The sequence below is a fragment of the Rhinoderma darwinii genome, chromosome 5, assembly GCF_050947455.1.
Source record: "Rhinoderma darwinii isolate aRhiDar2 chromosome 5, aRhiDar2.hap1, whole genome shotgun sequence".
Classification (NCBI taxonomy): Eukaryota; Metazoa; Chordata; class Amphibia; order Anura; family Rhinodermatidae; genus Rhinoderma; species Rhinoderma darwinii.
The window spans coordinates 208,160,212-208,185,271 of record NC_134691.1 but is presented as its reverse complement, the minus strand read 5'-3'; the positions used below and the strand labels follow the sequence as shown (position 1 = coordinate 208,185,271).

General features: G+C 41.9%; 1 protein-coding gene across 4 annotated transcripts in view; it reads left to right on the top strand.

The window, feature by feature from the left end:
• CTNND2 (catenin delta 2) overlaps positions 1 to 25,060 on the top strand; it is a 794,124-nt gene that overhangs the window by 691,856 nt on the left and 77,208 nt on the right. For 2 of the 4 annotated variants that reach the window (XM_075826901.1, XM_075826899.1), the window contains exon 19: positions 5,882 to 6,007. The exons of 1 other annotated variant lie outside the window; for it this stretch is intronic. In XM_075826901.1, the coding sequence (XP_075683016.1) occupies positions 5,882 to 6,007 (126 nt within the window). The remainder of the gene's footprint in view (positions 1 to 5,881; positions 6,008 to 25,060) is intronic. One more of the 4 variants, XM_075826900.1, reaches the window with a different exon arrangement.

The window sequence follows — 25,060 nt, the reverse complement described above, 5'->3', positions numbered from 1 at the left end:
GTGAAAATTTTCTCATCAGTAGGAGCCCAACCGCTGGGTCTCCTACTGATTGTGAGAACGTGGTCATGAAATCCCAAATCCTCCTCCCTGCACCCCCCTGTCGAGCATGCGCCGCCGCTCCATTCAATGTCTATGAGAACGACGAAAACAGCTGAGTGCTGTACTCTTACCCTACACTTTAAATAGAGGAGCAGCACGCATGCTCAACTGCCGCTCTATTTAATGTCTTCCTCATTGCAATTGTGCAGTGAGGTAGAACGGAGGGGTTCAGAACTCCTGTTCTCACAACCGGTAAGGGCTCTAGCGGTGGGGCCCTCAGCTGTCAGAAATGGATCACCTATCCTGTGGATAGGTGATAATTTGGGATTCTGGAAAAAAAACTTTTAAGCCGAATATAATCGGGGCACAGTGGGTATACGCTCCTGTCCAGAGGCCTGATTGTGACAATTGACTTTTGTTGACAAATAGGTGTTGTTTTTTTTTCCTTTGTTTGATATGCAGGTTCTTAGTTATGATAGGCTGCCTCATTTATTTGTCTAATTAGTAGATTTTATGCTGCTTCCTTCAGGCCTAGTTCAACAGAGTTTTTTGCCGCAGAAAAAAGCTACCTCAGGAACTTTGAGGCAGATTTTTAACTGCCAGTGTTGTGTTAACGCTTTTTTTTCCAGTGTTTTTTGCTGTGTTATTTTTACCGTGGCCGTTGAATCTAATGCAAGGACTTCGGGCGAAAACCGCTCAGAAAAAAGCGCCGCAGGTTTTTTCTGCTTCCCATTGATTTCAATGGGAGGTCAAAAGCGGAAACCGCTCGAAGAATGAGCATGCCGCTTTTTTTTTTTCCGCCGGCGGCCAAAAGTTGCCTGGGAATAAAACCGCCTCTGCCTCCCATTGAAATCAATGGGGGAAGATTTTGGGCCTTTTTTGGTACTGATTTTGACACGGTTTCCATGTCATAATCAGTGCCAAAAACTCTGACCCTTATAGTTTGTAATATTTATTGTCGTCTGAGCAAGTATTTACCAATTAGGCTATGTTTACACCATCGCCGTTGTATTCCATTGTTCTGCACCGTCAGAGGAAAAAACAGAAGCAACGGTTTCGTTGCACGACGGACACCACTGGCGGCGACGGAACCCACTGACTTTACTGGGTTCCGCCGGCTTTCCGCCGGGGTGCCTGTTTTATCGGAGACAATAGTGCAGCATGTTGCACTATTTTCTCCGTCAATCTCGGACAGATCCGCAACGGTTCCTTCAATGCAGACGTGAACGTAGCCTAAGGTGGCTGAATTTCAATTGTCTTTTAGCTGAAATATGATTTCTCCCAAACCCATAATAGCAATCAGATCTGATCAATGGTGAACTCAGTATTTTTAGAGCTTTAAATAAACCCCTCACAGACAGTGTCTTCTTGTCTTATGAGGTAAATCGCTTATTAGAGTATTTTCTATATTTGTAGTTGATATTTTCAGAACTGTAAGCACAACTTCCCAAGTAAGTGTGAATGAGTTAATGTAATACATTTTACAGTTTATTCTTTTCATATAACTGAGGTTCTGCATGACCCTTTAAATATTTTAAATCTGGGACAAAGCTAAGCAGTGCTGTCAAACGCCTTCTTTGTTTTTTTTCTTGAAAGAAAATCATTTAGACAAAATTTTTAAGTACAATTTGGAAACCGAATTCTGAGGAGTGTAAGCTGTCTATTGCCAGAATACTAATATGAACACATTAGCCGCATTTACTGTGAACTGTAAAAAAAATAATTACAATCACAATAACCTGCACAATAAGCACCATAGCTTGAAAAAATCATGGACATTTTTTTATACTATGGACACTTGCCATTTTTATAAAATGTCTGTGAATTTATGGTAATTTTGTGAAGCCTGGAATGCATTTTGACATCCATCCCCCCCCCCTTTCCCCACCCCCCACACGCACTCATGCATATTTGCCTGCCTTCACAACACATTGAACCCCCTCTAGAATTACTGTAATTGGCCAGTGGCGGATTAAGTGGACCATAGGCCCAGGGCTGTTACCCAAACTTCCCTTCTACACCGCCGCTCTGCGGCGTCGTAACGATTGTTAACACTACCTTTTTGTGCAAGTATTAACAAATGGTTGTTACGATTCTCCTTGTCAAAGGGCTGTGTCCCTACATACTGACAGTCTCTAACCACCGCTGACAGCATCACACTGTGCAGGGACACATCCTCCTGACAAGTGGAATGGTAAAAACGCATTTGTCTTTTTGTGAAATACAAGGATTTCCTATTATAATCATGTCAGGAGAGATGACAGATTCTCTATAAATCCAGTGACTCACAGGTGACGACTTTTCAGATTCTAATAGTTTTTTTCCTCTTTTCTTCTCCATCCGGTCCAGTCCTCATGACGACTTCTCCCGGCCATAACTAATTTCTGCAGAATTTGCCACTCAGATGTCTTCGGCTCCTCAATTTTCCAACATTTCCACACCTATAAACGAAGATAAAATTCTCATAGTGCCACACACTGCGCCCCTAAATATAGTAGCACCATAAACTGCACCCCTGAAAATAATTGTGTCAAATACTGTAAAGTAAAGCACCACACACACAGTGCCTCCTGTAGATCCTGCCACACACAGACCCCTGTAGGTAGCGCCACACACAGCCCTCTGTAGATAGTGTCACAAACAGCCCCTGCAGATAACGCCACACACAGCCCCCTGAATACGGATGCCATCAGGGCAGTACTACAGGGTGGGCCATTTATATGGATACACCTAAATAAAATGGGAATGGTTGGTGATATTAACTTCCTGTTTGTGGCACATTAGTATATGGGAGGGGGGAAACTTTTCAAGCTGGGTGTTGACCATGGCGGCCATTTTGAAGTTGGCCATTTTGTATCCAACTTTAGTTTTTTCAATGGGAAGAGGGTCATGTGACACATCAAACTTATCGAGAATTTCACAAGAAAAACAATGGTGTGCTTGGTTTTAACGTTACTTTATTCGTTCATGAGTTATTTACAAGCTTCTCTTTGTTTACAGCCATTGACATGTCGCAGAGGTTAATACGTGAGGCGCGGATAGAAATTGTGTTGATGTCTGGTGAACGCAGTACCCGTGTCATTGCAGCAGATTTCAATGCAAGACACCCTACGAGACCACCCATCTCCCATGCTACAGTTTGCAAACTGCTTGCCAAGTTTCGTGAAACTGGTTCAGTGTTGGATTTGCCAAAATGTGGACGCATGAAAACTGTCACTAATGAAGAAACATCAGTGGCTGTCCTAGCTTCATTCAGCAAGAGCCCACAGCGTAGCACTCACCGCATGTCACTGGAGAGTGGCATCAGTCGAACATCCCTTCGGCGGATATTAGCTACTCATAAATGGCACCCTTACAAACTCCAGCTGCTGCAGCATCTCAACGTGGATGACCCAGATCAGCGCACTGAATTTGCAGAATGGGCAAAACAAAAATTGGAACAGCACCCTCAGTTTACACAGAACATTTTGTTCAGTGATGAGGCAAACTTTTATGTGAATGGTGAAGTTAACAAACAAAACCACCGCTATTGGTATGACACTAACCCACATTGGATAGATCTCTCCAAGACTGTTGGAACACAAAAATTGATGGTATGGTGTGGTATATGGGGTACAAAGATAGTGGGGCCATTCTTCATCAATGGAAACCTCAAGGCCATGGGATATCTGAAATTGCTACATGATGATGTGTTTCCCTCTTTATGCGCTGAAGCTGGCACGTTCCCTGAGTTCTTCCAGCAAGATGGTGCACCACCACATTATGGGTGTCAGGTCCGAGCATTCCTAGATGAACAGTTTCCTGGAAAGTGGATTGGTCGTCGTGGGCCAGTTGAATGACCCCCTAGGTCTCCCGATCTGACCCCCTTTGACTTTTATCTTTGGGTTCATCTGAAGGCAATTGTCTATGCTGTGAAGATACGAGATGTGCAGCAACTGAAACTACGGATACTGGAAGCCTGTGCTAGCATTTCTTCTGCGGTGTTGCTATCAGTGTGTGAAGAGTGGGAGAAGAGGGTTGCATTGACAATCCAACACAATGGGCAGCACTTTGAACACATTTTATAAGTGGTCAGAAACTTGTAAATAACTTAAGAAAGAATAAAGTAACGTTAAAACCAAGCACACCATTGTTTTTCGTGTGAAAATCTCGATAAGTTTGATGTGTCACATGACCCTCTTCCCATTGAAAAAACTAAAGTTGGATATAAAATGGCCGACTGCAAAATGGCCGCCATGGTCAACATCCAGCTTGAAAAGTTTCCCCCCTCCCATATACTAATGTGCCACAAACAGGAAGTTAATATCACCAACCATTCCCATTTTATTTAGGTGTATCCATATAAATGGCCCACCCTGTACTTTTACTGCCATCAGGAGCCCGGCCAGATAGCTGAAAAAAGGGGCCCCCCTCGTGTCCCCCTCCTCGGTACCCTCCTGTAACTTCTCCCTCTTCTGTCAGGGAGGGAGAACAGTAGTAATAAAACACACCTTTTTTTTTCTCCAATAAATATATTTTTTTGTATCTATCTGATATCTAGCTATCTGTTTCATATCTATCTATCGATCTATCTATCTATCTATCTATCTATCTATCTATCTATCTATCTATCTATCGATCTATCATCTATCTATCATCTATCTCTATCTATCTTCTATCTATCATCTATCTATCTATCTCATATCAATTTATCTATCTCATATATATTGATATATAGTATAGTTTTAGGCTGGGACTACACGGCGACTTTGGCCGCGACACAGGTCACACGGCCAAAGATTACTATGTTCCGTAGCCTACATGGCAAGTAATGACAGTGAATGTAGTCGCAGTCATTTTTCTTGTGATGTATGCTACTGGACAAAGCGATTTTTGGCCATGGGACCTGTGTCGTGGCCAAAGTCGTCGTGTAGCCCCAGCCTAGAACCATACTACGTATCAATATATATCAGATAGATAGATCTCTTGTAGATAGCATCGCAAACAGCCCGCTGTAGATAGCACCATACACAGACCCCTGTAGATAGCGCCACACACAGCCCCCTGTAGAAATCGCCACACAGCCCCCATGTAAATGCGCCACCCTCCTGTAGTTAGTGCCAGACTTACCTATCCTCGTTCCAGCGATGTCCTCTTTTCAGATGATGCAGGCCTGGTCTCTTCTGACCAGGCCGCATCCAGCGGAATGACACAAGTGGCGCGATGACGTGATCGCGCCGCCTGCATTAAAGAAAAAAGCCGAACGGCAGGCAAGGGAACTGATGGGGCCTTCAGTTTTGTCGCGTTTTTTGCCGAGATTCGCGGCAAAAACGTTACAAAACTAAGATGTGGTCTTTGGGCATCCATGGGCCCACCGGGAGCCTCGGGCCCGGGCGGCCTCCCATAACAGACCTATGGGGATCCGCCACTGTCATTGGCTGAAAGCCATATTCTGATAGTCTGATATAAATCCGCCGCCCAGTGTATTTGAATGAACATATTTATTACTCTACATTATCAACAAAGGATATGGCTAGTTATTATGAACCTATTGTAATACAATTCAATGCAGATGTTTGCTTATGTCATTTATAAACAAATTATTACAATTTTTGTGGATTTTCTGTTATGGCAGAAATGTTATATATTATGTTTATAACATTATATTTAATGTAAATTTGATCACTGCCAGTATTAATGATGTCATTTGTCATGTGATTTTATGAAGGAAGCCATCAAATAATCTTAAGCTGTGCGTAATCAATTTGTGAGTTACCAGCAAAATTTGACATATATATATATGTGGTGTATAAATAGTGTAATGATTGTAATGACTGACAAATGACTCATTGATTTGTGGTAGCAGGATTCCCCAGGCTTGAAAGTGAATGAGGAAAGCGGATATTCACCCACCCTTCAGTCTGAGCCAGACAACGCACTGTATACTCTCTCCCAGGGCCAAGCGACCAGAATCAATTCTCAAATCCAGGTATTCTGGCTGTCAACTATCCACTTGTTATTGTTATAGTACAATATGTTTGCTATACAAGCAAAGTTATTACATCAAATTCATGTTTATATACAACCAAATTTTTATTTTCTCACCAAATTTTGTAGTCCTTATGTCAAATACAAAACTATCTATCCCTCTATCTATCTATCTATCTATCTATCTATCTATCTATCTATCTATCTATCTATCTATCTATCTATCTATCTATCTATCTATCTATCTATCTATCTATCTATCTATCTATCTATCTATCTATCTTATCATTCTCTAAGGTATTATTTTAGTTTATACATTATATGTCTGTTTGTAAACAAACAAACTGTCAGCATATATAAACAATGGGACATTTTGTTAAACTTTACAATATTACCATTGTATTAAAGTAGTGATATGTTTTTTAACTACTTAGGCTGGGTTCACACGACCTATTTTCAGGCGTAAACGAGGCGTATTATGCCTCGTTTTATGCCTGAAAATAGTGCTACAATACGTCGGCAAACATCTGCCCATTCATTTGAATGGGTGTGCCGACATATTGTGCAGACGACCTGTCATTTACGCGTCGTCGTTTGACAGCTGTCAAACGACGACGCGTAAATTGACTGCCTCGGCAAAGAAGTGCAGGGCACTTCTTTGCCACGTAATTTGAGCTGTTCTTCATTGAACTCAATGAAGCACAGCTCAAGATTTACGAGCGTCACAGACGCCTCGTAAATTACGAGGAGGAGCATTTACGTGTGAAACGAGGCAGCTGTTAACAGTCTGTCTTTTCACACGTAAATGCCTCTCATCGTGTGAACATACCCTAAAAGTAAATGTTCACCTTTAGTAGTGATATGTTTTTTAATTACTTAAAGTCTATGTAAACTTGGGGGAGGGGCATTTTTTTTCTAAATGTACATATTTATTGATAAAAAAAAAAACATCTCGGCACTTTCAGCCGCATCCATCAGTGACCTGCACTGACGGCTCGGCTTTCAGCGCTTACTGTGTCCCTCTTATGTCTTCTATAACCCTATTACTGATCATATCTAAGTTGATCAATAATAAAAGGATTATAGAAGGCGTCAGAGGGACACAGTAAACGCTAACAGCCGAGCTATCAGTGCGGTTCACTGACGGATTCGGCTATTAGCACATAAAGGCAGTTGCTACCTAGAGGGAATGCATAGAAGGTGCATCGCGAAAAGTAAACAAAAGGTTTAATTAAAGTCAACTACAAATATGTATTTTATAAAACAAAAAATGCCCCCAATGCTTCACATAGCCTTTAAAGTAATTGTTCGCCTTGGAAGACCGTATTATCTTTAGTCCAAAATTCTATGTTGATTAATTTCATTATATATCATTAGAATTTTGTCATTATATTGCAAAAGTATTCAAACCACCCCTAAAAGAAATTGATGAATTACACAACACACTAACAGATTGTTCCAGCCAGTACTTTTTTATTGATTGAAAGCCATGACTTATGGATATGGGATGGACCCTGACCCAACCATAAAACACTCCAAATTACAGTAAAAATGGGGGTAATTAATTAACTTTGTGGCACAATTTGCGGGAAAAATTGTGACATTTGTCCATTTTCCGCCACTTACAGTTCTTATCTAGAAAGTGGGTAGAGCTTAGCAGAAGGGCGGGGCAGCCTACCACCCAACACATTTACTATAATATACACTAGAAACTGTCGAAAATGTTAGCGGAAATCTACACCAACCCGTAGCTGGAGTAGAAAGCTCTGTGGAGCACACACAGACGAAGATGCGACAAATTTATAAAGAGGTAGCGTCACGTCTTACTCCAACTCTCCTTATTTTAAGACTGGCAAATGAAACGCCAGTTAAATAAATTGCTCCCACAAACTTTGGAATTTATGCAGAAAACATTTTTTTTGAGTGTTAAAACAGCATTATTAAATCACAGCACTACACAGTCGAGTCACATTATTATGACCACCAGTTATTATCCAGCGTAACCGCCATGTACAGCACGGACATAAGCTAGACGGGCTGGGGGTTACTCAATAAGGTGCTGGTAGGTTGTCTCAGGTATCTGGAGCCATACTGACTGCAGTGCATCTCACATTTGCTGGGGGTCCGTGGAGGAGGATCCATACAGTAGAGCGAACAAGACGATCGAGGTGGTCCCAGAGATGCTCAATTGGGTTCAAGTTTGGCGAATTAGGGCCTCAGGGAAGTACCTGGAAGTCTTGGTCGTGCTCTTCCAACCACTGTCGACATTTCTAGCCGTGTGACATGTTGCATTGCCTTGCTGGAAGATTCCATCTGCCCCAGGGAAGACAAACAGCATGTATGGGTGGACGTGATCTGCAACGATGGATTCATACCCAAATTGGTTCAGAGTGCCTTCCACATTAATGAGTCGCCCCAGAGAATGCCATGAAAATATTCCACAGACCATAATACTACCGCCACCAGCTTGTGTTCTTCCAGCAATGGTTGCAGGGTGTTTGTTCTTTGATGTTTCTCGCCTGACACGCCAACGTCCATCCATTTGATGAAGCAGAAAACGTGACTCATCGGAGAAGGCAACCCTTTGCCAATCATCGGTGGAACAATTCCTATACTGCCGTGCAAATTGAAGCCTTTTTTTCCGATGCACCTTTCTTAGCTTAGGAGCAGTGACCATCTGTCTGCTTCGGAGCCCCATACACAGTAGGGTTTGTGAACTGTTGTTTTAGACACACGTCTGGTAGCCCACTGGTTGATTTTCACAGTGAGCTGCTCCACTGTAGCGCATCGTTCGCAGCCGACGTTTCACGTTGGTTATTCCCAATGGTGCCATTTGCACACTCATGATACACTTTCACCACAGCAGCCGCGAACAGATCACAAACTGCGCTGTTTGAGAAATACTGCCACCCTTGGTCCGAAAGCCAATAATCAGCCCTTTTTGCAACTCTGATAAATCGCCCCTTTTACCCCTGGCAACGAGTGATGGATGTTCAGACAGCCTATCACACACCTTATATACCCACCAAGCCAGCCCACAAAACATCACTTCCTTCATGGGCTACGCTCTGCCGACCTCAAAAGCAGGAGGTGGTCATAATAATGTAACTTGACTGTGTAAAACAAACTCAGAAGGAATCAGTAGAAGTGCTAGGGCATTAAGAGTCACAAAAACTGATCAGCTCTGGCTTACCTTTCTAGCAGAGCCAGTACACTTTAAGGTCACCAATATAACCTTACTGTAGATTCTCACTTCTGTGCTTAACCACTGTGCCCACTCCTGGATGATATTACCATTACAACATTCTTCAGGCTGACCACTTCCAAAGCTCAGCCTGTTCACCCTAACATCCTCTTTTAGTTAAAATTAGTCCACAGTAACTTGCCGCCATTATTTGACTCCTCAACTGCAAAACTTAAAGCTGTGATAATTTATTAAATATGCCATGCTTCATGTAGTATTTTCCTTAACAAAAAGTTACTTCCATTCATGTGTATACTTAATTTCATGCCCCAAATTTATAACATTTATAACTTCAAACTTTTTTCAAGAAAAAGCTATAAAAAAGAGTCATTGCACAACTCTCAGGAAAGAAAACAAAACTCCTATGGAGAAAACCTCCAGGGAACCATGGCTGAAGGATTGCCCTTTCCTTTAGCTTAGAAGAATAATGCTTACATGTGACTCGTCATAGACATAAAGTAATAGACTTGTATATGGTACCATCGAGGTGGACATATAGCCTGTGCAGATGCACAGGGGCCAAGAGGGTAGAGGGGCTTGCTAACGACATTATTGTTGCAAGTAATAGATTGTGGCAAGGCCCTAAGGAAGGTAACAGTGCCCTAACCAGCTTTGTTTTGAAGGGGGCGTACCTGATGCGTGCGTATGAATGTGCGTGCTACGCTTCTCTGATGTGTGTGTATGGATGCGTGTGCTGCATTTGTCTGATACGTGTACGAATGTGTGCGTTGCGCTTGTCTTATATATGTGCTGTGCTTGTGTACGAAGTATGTGCTACGCTTGTCTGATGTATGGCCTGCCTTTGTCATGGCAAAAAAAAAGATTTTGACTACACCGTATGAACACAGCCCAAATCATTTTTGACATTGGGCTTATATAATATTCTGATTTTCTGAGACACTACATTTTGGGTTTTCATTAACTGTTAACCATAATCCTCAACTTTAAAAGAAAAAAAATGCTGGAGATAGATCACTCTGTGTGAAATGAATCTATATAATATATGAAAGACACTTTTTGAATTGAATTACTGTAATAAATAAACTTTTTGATGGTATTCTAATTCATTGAAAAGGACTAGTATGTGCTGCATTTGTCTGATTTGTGTGTGTATGATGTACGTGCTATGCTTGTCTTAAGTAAGTGCTGTGCTTGTCTGATGCGTGTGTTCAATGTATGTGCTGCACCGGTTTGACATGTGTGTACGAATGTGTGTGCTGCGCTTGTCTGATGTGTGTGCACAAATGTGTGTGTGTGGCACTTGTCTAATGTGTGTGTTCGATGTATGTGCTGCACTTGTCTGATGTGTGTGTAGGATGTACTGTATGTGCTGCACTTATCAAAAGTATGCGCTGTGCTTGTCTGATGCATGTGTCCGATTCATGTGTTCGATGTATATGCTGCGATTGTGTGATGTGTGTGTACGATGTATGTGCTGTGCTTCTATGAGGTGTATGTATAAGTTACGTGTTGCACTTGTCTGATGTATGCGCTGTGTTTGTCTGATGCATGTGTTCGATGTATGTGCTGTGATTGTGTAATGTATGTGTACGATATATGTGCTGTGCTTGTATGAGGTTTATGTATGAGTTATGTGCTGCACTTGTCTGATGTATGTGCTGCGATTGTGTGATGTATGTGTACGATGTATGTGCTGTGCTTGTATGAGGTGTATGTATGAGTTATGTGCTGTACTTGTCTGGTGCATGTGTTCGATGTATGTGCTGTGATTGTGTGATGTGTGTGTACGATGTATGTGCTGTGCTTGTATGAGGTGTATGTATGAGTTATGTGCTGCACTTGTCTAATGTATGCGCTGTGCTTGTCTGGTGCATGTGTTCGATGTATGTGCTGTGATTGTGTGATGTGTGTGTACGATATATGTGCTGTGCTTGTATGAGGTGTATGTATGAGTTATGTGCTGTACTTGTCTGATGTATGCGCTGTGCTTGTCTGGTGCATGTGTTCGATGTATGTGCTGTGATTGTGTGATGTGTGTGTACGATATATGTGCTGTGCTTGTATGAGGTGTATGTATGAGTTATGTGCTGTACTTGTCTGATGTATGCGCTGTGCTTGTCTGGTGCATGTGTTCGATGTATGTGCTGTGATTGTGTGATGTGTGTGTACGATATATGTGCTGTGCTTGTATGAGGTGTATGTATGAGTTATGTGCTGTACTTGTCTGATGTATGCACTGTGCTTGTCTGGTGCATGTGTTCGATGTATGTGCTGTGATTGTGTGATGTGTGTGTACGATATATGTGCTGTGCTTGTATGAGGTGCATGTATGAGTTATGTGCTGCACTTGTCTGATGTATGCACTGTGCTTGTCTGATGTGTGTGTTCGATGTACAGTATGTACTGCACATGTCTTGTGTGTGTGTATATGTATTACTTAGATAAAACAGGAAAATCCATTAAGTATGCTTGACCACTGATTCGTTCATAATAATATATAGCATTAAATTAATTTAAACAGTTATTCTATCAGGATGACCCCTTTTTACATTATTTCCTATTATGCCCCTTTATACTTGAGACCTCTTTTAGCTAGAGTGGAACGCCACTAGAAAAAATAACTCCTAGGGTATGTTCACATGGCAGCGTCCGTAACGGCTGAAATTACGGGGCTGTTTCCAGGAGAAAACAGCACCGTCATTTCAGCCGTAACGGCATGTGCAGGCGCTTGAACGCCGTGTCCATTATGGACGTAACTGAAGCTGGTTTTCCATGGAGTCCATGGAAAACGGCTCCATTTACATCTGAAGAAGTGACATGACACTTCTTTGGCGCGGGCGTGTATTGACGTGCCGTCTTTTGACAGCGACGCGTAAATATACGCCTCGTGTGAACAGACAAACGTCAGCCCATTGCTTTCAATGGGCAGATATCTGCCAACGCTATCGAGGCGCATTTTCAGACATAAATCGAGGCGTAAAACGCCCGAATTACGTCCGTAAATAAGCCGTGTGAACATACCCCTACTTTGAAGGGAGTGTACCATCAGAAAATGACTACTGTATTGTGTAAATCAAGTTTTTATGGTAAACATATTTTTAAAACATGTTTGTGAGTTTTTTTTATAACTTATAATTTTCCATATTGTTATATATATTTTAAAATATTGCTGAAATCCTGCAGTTTTCACACTGGCTACTGAGCCTCAAAATAGACTGAGATTTCTTGCTCCGTAGAGATCACTTCTTAGCAGTCTTCTCATTATCATCAGAGGCGGGATTGCAATGAAAGTTAACACGTCTGTAAGGGTACGTTCCCAGTTGCTGCGGCCATATTCGGACTAAACTATGCCCACATATGGTGGCAGAGGTTTCCAACCTGTCCCTTCCATACATCTGACCTAATTTCTGGATACCTATCCACATATAATCTCCGGTCCTCACAAGACCTCCTTCTTCGCTCTCCTCCTGTCTGCTCCTCACATCATCGTCTCCAAGATTTCTCCCGTGTATCCCTGTACTCTGGAACTTGCTACTCCAGCATATTAGACTCGCTCCCACCATCAAAACCTTTAAAAGCAACCTCAAAACCTGCAGCCTACAATATCCCTGCTGCCATCACACTGTTTAATGAACAGATTATACTCTCACCTTCTGTCTCCCTTTCTTGTAGCTTGTAAGCCCTCGCAAAAGAGTCTTTGTGGGTACCTTTGCAGTTTTTGTATGGGGATGTCTCGACTTTCCCCCGATGGTAGATGTTGCGAGATAGAAGGATCAGGCATGTTGGATTTCAACATGCCCGATCATTTTGTTCTCCCGGGAGATATGTTTTGCTCCCGTACACCCACCCTCCCACCAAAAAAATGAAATAACATTTATAACAGATGACAGGTTTAGATACGGCACCCTTAGCAGTACACTGTCCCTGGATGTACTTTATAATGAAAATCAGCACTGTGAGGCTTTCCAATCATTAATTGTATGATAATATATCCTAAAACAATACAGTCATTCCGTTACCAAATAATACAACCATACAAGGAGCAAATATTTTCACCATACATATTATCATCATACTGTTACTGAACAAAACCCACTAGACCTAGACTAACATTACCAATAATATCACTACATAAGGGCCAAATAAAAACGCCACATCACGACCACATATTACCACTACATAGTGACTGAATAATACCACTATACTATAACTGAATAAAACACACTATACAAAGACCATTATTACCCCCATACAGTGACCATATAGTGGTAGATACCAGTTTTACACAGGCGCTCTGCACACCGTATAAGTGATTACAGTACAGTTACATCCAGTGACTCACAGGTGACATCTCTGTTTATAATCGTTCACTAAGTCTTTTCTTCTTGATCTGGCAAGGCCACCATGACAACTTCTCCCAGACACAATTTGTTTTTGCAGAATTTGACAGACAAACATCTTTTGGCCCTTTGCTTTTCCAGCACACCTATTCCCCACTTCTACACAAACTCCCCATCCATAATGCCTCACACAGTTTAGTACCCTCTTTTGTTCCCCTATAGGTCCCACAAATTAACACAGAGTGCACTGGTCTGAAGATATTGACCGGCTGGCACTTCATGTGCCACAATGTGGTGCCTCTGTGAGTATAAAATAACTCTCTAATATGGCATTTGATGGAAAAAAAATTATACATACTGTATTGGTAGTAGTATGGGTTGCACTGAGCTCAGTAACTTTTAAACGTGTCACTGTCATAGGATGCCTTCTTTGCCACAACTCAGTTTGTTAAATGTCTGATCCGCTAGATCTGCCCTGGTCAACTATTAGTGCTATTATTGTGAAGTGGACTCTTCTAGGAGTAATGACACCTCAGCCACGAAGCGGTATACTACACAAACTCACAGAGTGGGACCACGGAGTGCTTAACCCCTTAATGACCGGGCCATTTTGCACGTTAATGACCAAGGATTATTTTTTGTTTTTTGACGGTCGCATTCCAAGAGTCGTAACTTTTTTTTTATTCCGTCGACATAGCCGTATAAGGGCTTGTTTTTTGCGGGACGAGTTGTATTTTGTAATTGTACCATTTTTAGATGCTTATAATATTTATTCACTTTTATTAACTTTATTTTAGGAGAGAATTGAAAATAAGCAGCTATTCCAGCATTCATCAATATTGCTGCACTTTGAGCAGAATTTTAGCCACAAACATGACTTTGTATGCATTTTTATACAAAAAAAAAAAAATAGGTTGCCCATGATTGTACATTTTTGTATGGCATTTTCACAATGTGCGAGTGTCTATCTTCAGTTAGTATGTGGACATGGGGGTATAATAATATTTGTACTTGTTTGTGGGAAAATTTGCCTGGGGTTTCAGAAGCTGGACGTGCAACCATCAGTTGATTGACAATCCTATAAAGGTGATGTAATCTATAAAAGGTGTTGTCACCTCTTAAAAGGTGCCTGCTGCACCCACTAGTGGATCTTAGAACTGCATTGGTCTTGTATTTAACTTGAAGGGGTTGTCCAGTTTTTATTTATTTTTTTACTTATTTGCAAGTATTTGTATAGTTTCCTAATATACAAGTATCAGAAATTCTGCTCACATACCTTTGTTATAGTGCATGAGGCCCCTGTCACAGTGGAATGGTACAGCCCATGGATCAGTCCTGTGTAATGCATCCACAGACTAACTGAATATGACTAGACATGAAGTCAGTCAAGCAACACACACACACACACACACACAAACACACACGCGCACACACACACACACACACACACACACACACACACACTGAATATGACTAGACATGCCACACACACACACACACTGAATATGACTAGACATGGAGTCAGTCATGACACACACACACACACACACACACACAAACAGACGCGCGCTGAATATGACTAGATATGGACTCAGTCATGACACACACACACACACACACACACACACACTGAATATGACTAGACATGAAGTCAGTCATGCCACACACACACACACACACACACACACACTCACACACACAGACACACTGAATATGACTAGACATGGAGTCAGTCATGTCTCACATACACACACACACACACTGAATATGACTAGACATGAAGTCAGTCATGCCACACACACACACACACACACACACACACACACTGAATATGAATAGACATGGAGTCAGTCATGCCACACACACACACACACACACACACACATTGAATATGACTAGACATGGAGTCAGTCATGATACACACACACACACACACACACACACACACACACAATGTGTTGGGACAACATGGGCTATGTGAATCGGACTAATGATGGAATAATGATAAACAATAGATTCACTGCCTGTATTAACTGTCTATAGATGATTTATAATGTAACTGCCTGTCTCTAGGTGATGTTGTCATGTTAATAAAGTTAAATTTAAAAAAAACACACAACACACAGAGGAGACAGTGAGAAGAATGTAAGAGCTGACACTGACAGACATGATCGTGAGATGCTGCTGGAGGTAGAAACAGAGTCTAAGGCCCCATGCACACGACTGTAAAAATTGTCCGCAATACGGTCCGCAATTGTGGACCCATTCAGTTCTATTGGCCGCAAACACTTTTCCGTATCGCTACTGATGGGTGTCCATGCCTTAGAAATGTTCCGAAAATGATGGAACATGTCCGTACTTTTGCATTTTACGGGCCATGCTCCCCATACTTTGTATGGGAGCAAGGCCCGAAAATGCGGACGGCCGTCGGTGTGATTACAGGCACTGCCGTGTGCATGGGGTCAAACCTGGGGCACGCCGGAATCCACTGGCTTCACCCTTTCTATCTTTACACTTCCTCCCTATGTTTCTTTCTTTTACGCATTATTTTCATGTACTTTTTGCTATATAGCCTTCCTCCTAGGAATGGTGAAACTTTGCTCAATTTCGGGATAACTGTTTACTGAACTTGTTTTAGCCTATAATGCAGCAGGGGCAATTATGGTCTCTATCTTTAATGGACACTAACATCCTCAAGATCTTTCCACTTCAAAGGATCATGTGCGCTGACTTTTTGTTTAGTTGATAGAATATCTCTGCAACAGATAGTTTCAGTGCCTTTCTTTGGAAATGCAATATAGATATAATGCATTTGATTGTTAAAATGCTTTATTTTGTAAACATTTTCACACAAAATGTTTAATAAAAACATGTTAAAAAAAAAAGGTGGACAACCCCTTTAATAGTAGCTGCCTAACTTTGTATGCAGCAAGCACCCTTTTTGGCAGCTTCAGGCAGCAAAAAAATGATAAATACTTTTTTAGAATTCTTGAAAGTTGGGAGGTATGCTATTAGTGCCAAGAGATGATCCAAAGGAACCTCCTGATTGCTTGGACTCAAGCAACGGCAGAAAAGTTACTCCGTAAAAAAACCTTCTCACAAAATTGTGCCACCTAATTTATTCCACGCTTTATTAGTGGTTCCCCACAATGTAGCGCCTGGTGTCTTTTTTTTTTCAATGAAAAAGATAGAAAATAACACCTGCTATCACTGAGTAATACATTCTTACAACAACGATACTGCAAGAAAAATGCAAATATGAACAAATTTTCTATAATTTAATTTCGTTTTTCAATTTAAAAAAAATAAATAAATAGAAAACATACCTACCAAAATTTGCCACTAAATGAAAGTATCAGAATCGCTTGGATAGGTAAAAGCATTCCAACATTATTACCACATAAAGTGACATGTGTCAGATTTTAAAAATTAGGCTTTGTAATGAAGTTCAAAATAGGCCACATCCGGCTTGGGCGCTGCAGTGAACGGTCGCAACTCTGGTGAGCTCCGCCAACAGAGGACCTAATTTGCTCCATCTGCTGAACGAAAGTGCTCGAAACTACCTCTTCCCCTCTCCCTGCTGCTGCGGAGACGACTGGGCACTGGTGGAGTGGTTTTTTGGGCGATTCCGCCGAAATATCGGAGGAACAAGCTAGTGAGGCCTAGCCTCGCGGTCGACCGGGACCTCGATTTCCAGCGAGACGATCGGCGGGAAGGAGCGGTGAGAATAGAAGTGGAGGAGCTGCAGATACATACTGCTCTGAATGAGCTGACACTCCCTCGCTACCGCCGCAGCGCCGTCCAGGCATTTGAGGATCCATCTTCGGTGGTCTGGTTGCGACTTCAGGGAGAGGATCAGGTTGAGGCCTTGCCTCGTGTCAATCCGGGACCTAGATTTCGGGCGAGACAGCCGGCGGGAAGGTTCGAAGAGACCAGAGGAGCAATAACAGGTACACAATAAGCACACTAAGCAGCTGCAGCTGCCTGGGAGACACAAGTGCCGTTCTGCTATAGAGACCCGCATTAAGATTACAGACCTGAATCCCAGGGGCAGCCCGTTCCTTACTGTGAGGTCTGAGGAGACTAGGCCCAGGCTTGAATCCTGCAGACCAGCGCCCAAGGACTTCAGAGAAAGTGCCACTTATACCCCCAAGCTTTACTTCACTTCATATCATCACCTTACTTATGAGAGCACTGCTCTAATTTTTTCTCCGCTGGGAATTTACCTAGTGAACAAGCTTTATTACTGATCTGACATACAGTGTAGTCACTTGGACTCCCACGACAAATTTTTTTTTTGCTAGGCGACCCCCTCCTCCTCCCTCCACCATTGCTAGGGAGGCAGTTAGGAAGCTGTAAGCGCTGTTCTTAATGAGCTACATGTAACTACCATTGAAGAGACACGCACTCTATTTTTTCTTTAGTACCACAAAACTAACACAAGATGGTGAAAACTGGCAAAGAAAAGCTCAAAGATGTTGCTCACCACACGCCTAAAAAGCATAAAAATCAACATGAAGTTGATCGTTTCTTTAACAAAAAGCACGCTGCTTCCTCTTTAACTGGGAGTCACCTATCCACACAAGAGGAGGACACTGAAATGTCACAGGATGGGGATTCGGATAGAGAGAGTACTACAGCTCAGCCTACTGCATGTGATGAATCGGATGCATGCCATATTTCTAGAGCTTTTCTCAAAAAATGTTTAGCTCAAGCCTTATCTCCAGTGCTGAAAGAACTCTCTGATATCAAAACAGACGTAAAACACATCGGCCACAGAGTGGAGGAACTGGAAAATGCTCATACTGCTTTATTGTCCCACAGTGCAGTGACACAACAGACGGTTATCTCCCAACAGGAACATCTAAATTCTGCATTTCTTCAGCTTGAAGATCAGGAGAATCGCAACAGGAGGAAGAATATTAGGCTAAGGGGTATGCCGGAAAGTGTAGCTCCGGAGGCTTTGAGAGCAGCAGCCGCTTCAATTTTCGCAGATCTACTGGGGGCGGATCGAGCCTCCCAAGTGATTATCGAGCGTATACACAGAGCTCTTAGGCCCAAGCCTGCCCCGGGAGAGCCTCCGAGAGATGTGGTTTGCGGGCTCTTGAGTTTTGTCGACACAGCTGCTCTTTTACAGAGGGCCAGGGACTCTCAAGGAATCTACTACGACAACTCCAAAATTCTGTTCTTTCAAGACGTAGCGGCAAGCACTCTAAACAAAAGGCGAATACTGAAACCGCTTACTGATATTTTGAGAGATCGTCGCATTCCCTACAGATGGTTGTATCCCTTTGGACTTTCTGTGATGGACAATGGTAAACCCATAGTGATAAAGCAACCGGACGATCTACACAAAATCTGGACTGTGCTTCGGGTCACCCCGCTGGACATACCATCGTGGCTGCCGGTTCATTTACCTGTGGCATTCCCGGAATTACCACCTCTAGAGAAGTGGAACCTACAAACCAAGGTGAAGTCCCCGAGGAGGACCTCCACCTGAAATTGGAATTCAGGACATTGGCTTTGTAGAGGTATCAGCCAAGAGCGGACCTTCTCCCTTTCGCAGTAGAGGAATCGTTGTGGTGTAATTGGTGGCTTACAACAAGCCTCTTGTGTATCCTTTCAGAATTCTGCTAAAAATGGTACTATCTGATATGTGTAGCTACTAACAAAGAGTGCGTCTCTTTCATTTCTATTGGTTCTTTTTTATGTTCCTGTCTTCTTTCATATTGAAATGGCTAAACCCATTTTGTATTGTGTATCTGTATACGGTTTTATGCTTAATCGTATCCAGAACTATTCTCATTCCCATGGGATCAGGGACCTGTTTGATCCTAGACCTTTCTACATGGTTCTTATGTAGAAAAGATTACAACATTTGTAATGTTTTGTTTATTCATACAACTTGTGTTAAGTTTGGAGTTAAGGTGACACATGGTGGGCTCTTATACATTTTCGTCCCTCCACTAGACGTAAGTACATATGGCTGAAGTTAATATTGTCTCATTAAATGCAAGAGGGCTTAATACCCCTCAAAAACGCAGCCAAGTATTTGCCATAACCAAGAAAGCACGTTCAGACATCCTGTTTCTGCAAGAAACCCATTTCCGACACACACACACTCCCTCTCTCACTCACACCTCATTCTCACAGTGGTTCCATAGCACACACTCCTCAGCATCACGGGGAGTTAGCATTGCTATTAGTAGATCAGTTCCATTTACCTTATTGGCCCAGCAAATCGACCCAGCTGCTAGATATGTTTTCATTAAAGGTACCATAGGGAATACTATGATTACTTTAGCAAATATTTATGCCCCTAATAGAAATCAAGCTAAGTGGTTAGCTAGCACGTTAAATAAAATACAAACTTTTAAAGAAGGAATCCTGGTCCTGGGAGGGGACTTCAACTGTGTGCTGGATTATAGGTTGGATACTACCTCTAAATCTTCGGCTGTACCCACCAATGCACTTAGGACAATGAAGAGGGCATTGGCTGACCTATCGCTAGTCGATGCTTGGAGAGCAACACATCCTGACACGAAGGATTTCACATACTACTCCACAGTACATAGAACCTACCACAGATTAGACCGCATGTATATCTCTGATAGGCACTTAGGTGAAGTTACTGCATTAGACATAGGGTCCATACTGATATCCGACCACGCACTAGTCTCTATGTCCTTATCCATTTCGTCCCTTCCCAGGAAAACTCTGAATTGGTCTTTAAATGAAACGTTACTGGGCTCGCCAGAGGATATCTTGAGAATAGAAAGTAAACTCCAGGAGTATTTTCGCTTTAATGACATTCCGGGGACCCCTGTATCGATCGTATGGGAGGCTCACAAAGCCTGTATCAGAGGCGAGTTTATTGCACTAGGCTCTAGAACTAAAAAAGCTAGAGAGGCCACAGTAAACTCCCTGTTGAACAGAATTTCAGCTTTAGAAACACTTAGAAAACAATCGTCCATACAGAAATCTCAATCTGAACTCGTGAAACTGAAAAATGATCTCAGGGATCTCCTGAATGTCAAAGCAGCCAAAGCTCTCCAGCGATGTAAATTTAAATATTATGCTCACGGAGATAAAGGGTCAAAAATTATGTCAGGACTTCTTAAAAAACAAAACGAGAAATCCTATATTGCCAAACTGAAAACAGAAAAAGGTGAGGTAGTCCAGTCCACTGAAGAGATTGCGGCTGAGTTTCACAAATTTTACTCCTCTCTTTATAACCTGGAGACAGGTGGGCCAACATCACATATAGGAGATCGTGCTGCCACTATTGCTTCTTTCCTTGATTCAATCTCCTTACCTAAAATTGGGGAGGGTGATTTGGAAAGGTTGATAGCCCCTTTTTCAGAACAAGAAGTTAGAGAAGTGCTGGCCTCTATACCTAGTGGTAAGAGTCCTGGACCCGATGGATTCCCAATATTTTATTATAAAACATTTGCTGCAACCTTGTTGCCACATTTTGTGAAGCTGAGCAATTCTTTGCTGGAGGGGGAGGCTCTCTCCAAACGAATGCTTGATGCACATATCACAGTTATCCCAAAAGAAGGTAAGGACCCTATGATTTGTAGCAGCTACAGGCCAATCTCCCTTCTGAACACAGATGTAAAATGGTGGGCGAAGTTATTGGCACACCGCATAAATTTATTACTTCCTAAATTAATTAATCCCGAACAGACTGGATTTGTCCCACAAAGAGAGGGGAGATTTAACACTACCAGGGTAATTAACGCGATCTTCTGGGCACAAAAACACAAGATCCCACTAGTCCTCCTAAGTACGGATGCAGAAAAGGCGTTCGACCGCGTGGCTTGGGACTTTATGATAGCAACTCTCACTAGATTTGGGTTTCCCCCCACCTTTGTCAGAGCCATTCTCACGCTTTACCATCAGCCGTCCGCTAGGATCAAAATAAATGGGGCCCTTTCATCACCCTTTGATATTTATAACGGAACACGACAGGGCTGCCCGTTGTCCCCATCTCTATTTGTACTGACCATAGAACCCCTAATCCAGAAATTCATTCAGTCCCGAGAAGTGCAGGGCCTTAAGATTGGGGACGTAACGCATTCAACGGCAGCGTTTGCAGACGACCTCCTTCTATTTATATCAAACCCATTCCAGGCTTTTCCAGCAATCCTTGCGATTCTGGAGGAATTTGGAAAAGCTTCTAATTTTAAGATTAATTTAGGGAAATCAGTGGCCCTAAACATCACGGCGCCAAAGTCAAAAATCCAACGTCTTAAACTGTCCACACCCTTCACATGGAACTCAACAGACATAACATACCTGGGGGTCCGCATCTCTTCAGACCCTTCTAAGTTGTTTGAGTATAACTATAAAACACTATATAAGAAAATCAGTTCGCGGTTAGCGGGATTGAAAATCCCGTATGTCTCTTGGATGGGAAGAAAGAATATTCTCAAATGCTATATAATGCCGCAAATCCTATATGTGTTACAGACTGTTCCTATATGGCTCCCGAGATCCTTTTTTACTCAAATACACCGCTTGTTCTCAAAGTTTGTTTGGAATGCTGCCCGTCCTAGGCTGGCATATGCTCAAATGCGACTTGGCAGAAAACAGGGGGGATGCGGATTACCAGATGTTCAAACATATTACAGAGCCATCCATCTGGCTAGGTGGTTGTCGCTAGTTCACCCACAGCAGATGGTGGGGCCACATACCCATATCGAACGACACATTCTTGGGGAGGAGGGGATCATACACCTGTGGTCCTCAGTTCTGATGAAGACAGGTCAGATGAGTGACACTTTGAGGGGCACGGTGGAAGTGGGGCAGCACTTCTTCACAAAATTGATGCCAGATACAGGACCCTCTCCTCTCATGCCGCTGGGGGTCCTTCCTGCCTTCCTGAAAGCAGATGTCACTCCGATTCATTTTCCTTGGTCCCATCTACAGCGAATTTCAATATACCCTACGTTACAAAATGTATCTGCCCTACCGAATCTAGCGGACATACTAACCCCACTAGTCCCCACCCCCATCTCGTTTATACATGAATTTGCTTTCAATAAGGTATGTAGAGAATTTTGCGATAGGTTTTCACAACCACTAAGGGATATTAATTGGCTAGAACATTATTTGATATTTCCCAATCTACCTAAAGGTCTCATCTCTAAAATATATACTAAACTTCTTCAGTTAGCAGCTCCGGATAAACCTGGGTACATGATAGCATGGGAAAAGGAGCTATCTGTCACCTTTACCCCTTCGGAAGTCTCCGTGGTCTTGTCCAACTCGCAGGGCTTTTCCCGTTGTGTTAAGACCCAAGAGAATTCTTTTAAGACATTGACGAGATGGTATAGAACCCCTCAGTTACTTAATAAATGGAGGCTTAATGCGGATGAATTATGTTGGAGGTGTGGAGTGGAGGTGGGGTCTATCTCACATATTTGGTACCACTGTTCAGTCCTGCAGAGATTTTGGGCTGAAGTTGGGAGACTTATTAATGTAATATGTGGGGCGAACATATGCCTTACCCCCGAATTGGTGCTGTTATGGCTACCTAACAGCTCGTTTAGACCATCTAAGCATTCTCTAGCAACCCACTTGCTGACAGCAGCTAAACTTCTCATCCCTATGAACTGGAACTCTAAGTCTCCGCCTACAATATCTCAATGGCTAGAAAAAACTAGACAAATCTTCAGAATGGAAGAACTAGCGGGGTGGGAGAGTGGCACACATGTGAAATTTCTAAATACGTGGAAGAATTGGGTAGATTTTACTAAGAGTCCTGTTTATAGTCATATTATGATACCCTCCCTCTCGACCTGATCTGACCTATTTTGTGCAAGGGTAACTTTCTCATATGCAGAAGAGGAGCTTACTAATGCATATATTTACTTCACTAAGCTCTCATGGTGGTCACCTGTTTTATGTTATTTTATTTTATTTTGTTGGTTTATTTGTGTTACTGTTTATTAGTTGTCAAAAACAAAAGAACTGCCCCCGTTAGATAATGCGGGTATGCCTGAACAGGTATGACATGGAAGGCAGACAGACCTCTAATAAAGCCACATGGGGCCAGGTTCAAGAAGCTTTCAAACATGTTTACAATTGTACTTGCCACATGTTTTTATGTCTCCTTTAAGGCCTGCGTGCCGCATACTCTTATGTTATATATTCTATGCCGGGCTACATGTCAAGCCCACATGTTATAAAACTTTTCTCAATAAAAATATATTGAACAAAAAAATAGGCCACATCCTTAAGGGGTTAATCACAAGTGAAGGCATAATGAAGAAAAATATACACAAAAAAAACAGAGTATAATGCCAAATATATGTGAAAAAAATATTATCAGATCTTTATTAAATACATATAAAAACATACATGTTAAAAAGGTACATAAAGGGAGAGACTCTATATAATGCAGACACAGGTAAAAAGCAAAACCAAGTATATGGTGTGTATTACAGTCCCTATATTAGGGGCATGTGACTAGGGCAATATGCTATCTTATATAAAGTAAGTAGTTTGGTTATGAGCTATTAAGTTGAGAAAAAGATGTCCAAAGTGTATCTTTTCTAAAGCAGATAGCCCCTGAAATTGGTGATAGTCTTACCCATGATAGTCGTCCTGGTGGCCTGGATACCTGTGTGTGGAACCCCGACGCGCGTTTCGCGATGTCCGCATCCTCAAGGGGTATCAAACATGTATGTTTTTATATGTATTTAATAAAGATCTGATATTTTTTTCACATATATTTGGCATTATACTCAGTTTTTTTGTGTGTATATGTATATTTTGGAGTTGCCTTTCCATTATATAGGGAGGTTGTTCCGTAGGGACATTACCTAGCTAATTGCTACCTTTGCATGAGGAGATATTAAGCATAATAATGAAGAAAAATGTCTGTAACAACAGAAGGCAGGGAGATTTCACTGGGCTGGTTAAAATTGTTGGAGAAATTTTAGGCACGCTAATGTTTATTTGGCTTTTTTTTCTTCTCTCTTCCAACGGCAGTTTGGGGAAGTTGGTCTCTTAGGATGCATAGATGTCGAGAGATTGTTTTTGTTTTTTTATTTATATGTACTGTAAGAGATATAAATAAAAATAAATAAATCAGAACTTAAAGCTATAAACGAGGTTTTTAATTGTTTTTTTAATTTTTCTTGGTTTTTATAATTATGTTTTATTTTACTTTAAAAGATATTGGCATTTTGCTACTATTTTCTTCAGAAGTGACAACAAAGTGCAGCCATACTTGTTTTCAAAATATTTGTTGAACACTTGATACAACATCACATGTGAGCCAAGTGAAATTCTTTTCCCAGCATTTATTATGCAATAAATTAAGAACATGTTTGGTGTCCTTTAACCCCTTAACGCTCCAGGACATACTATTATGTCATGGTAAGTGCATCGTTCGCGCTCCATGACATAATAGTATGTCATGGAGTAAACACGGCGCCGTTCGCGCGGGGCGCGTTCATGAGCTGTGATAGCTGCTGTTTCCGACAGCAGACTATCA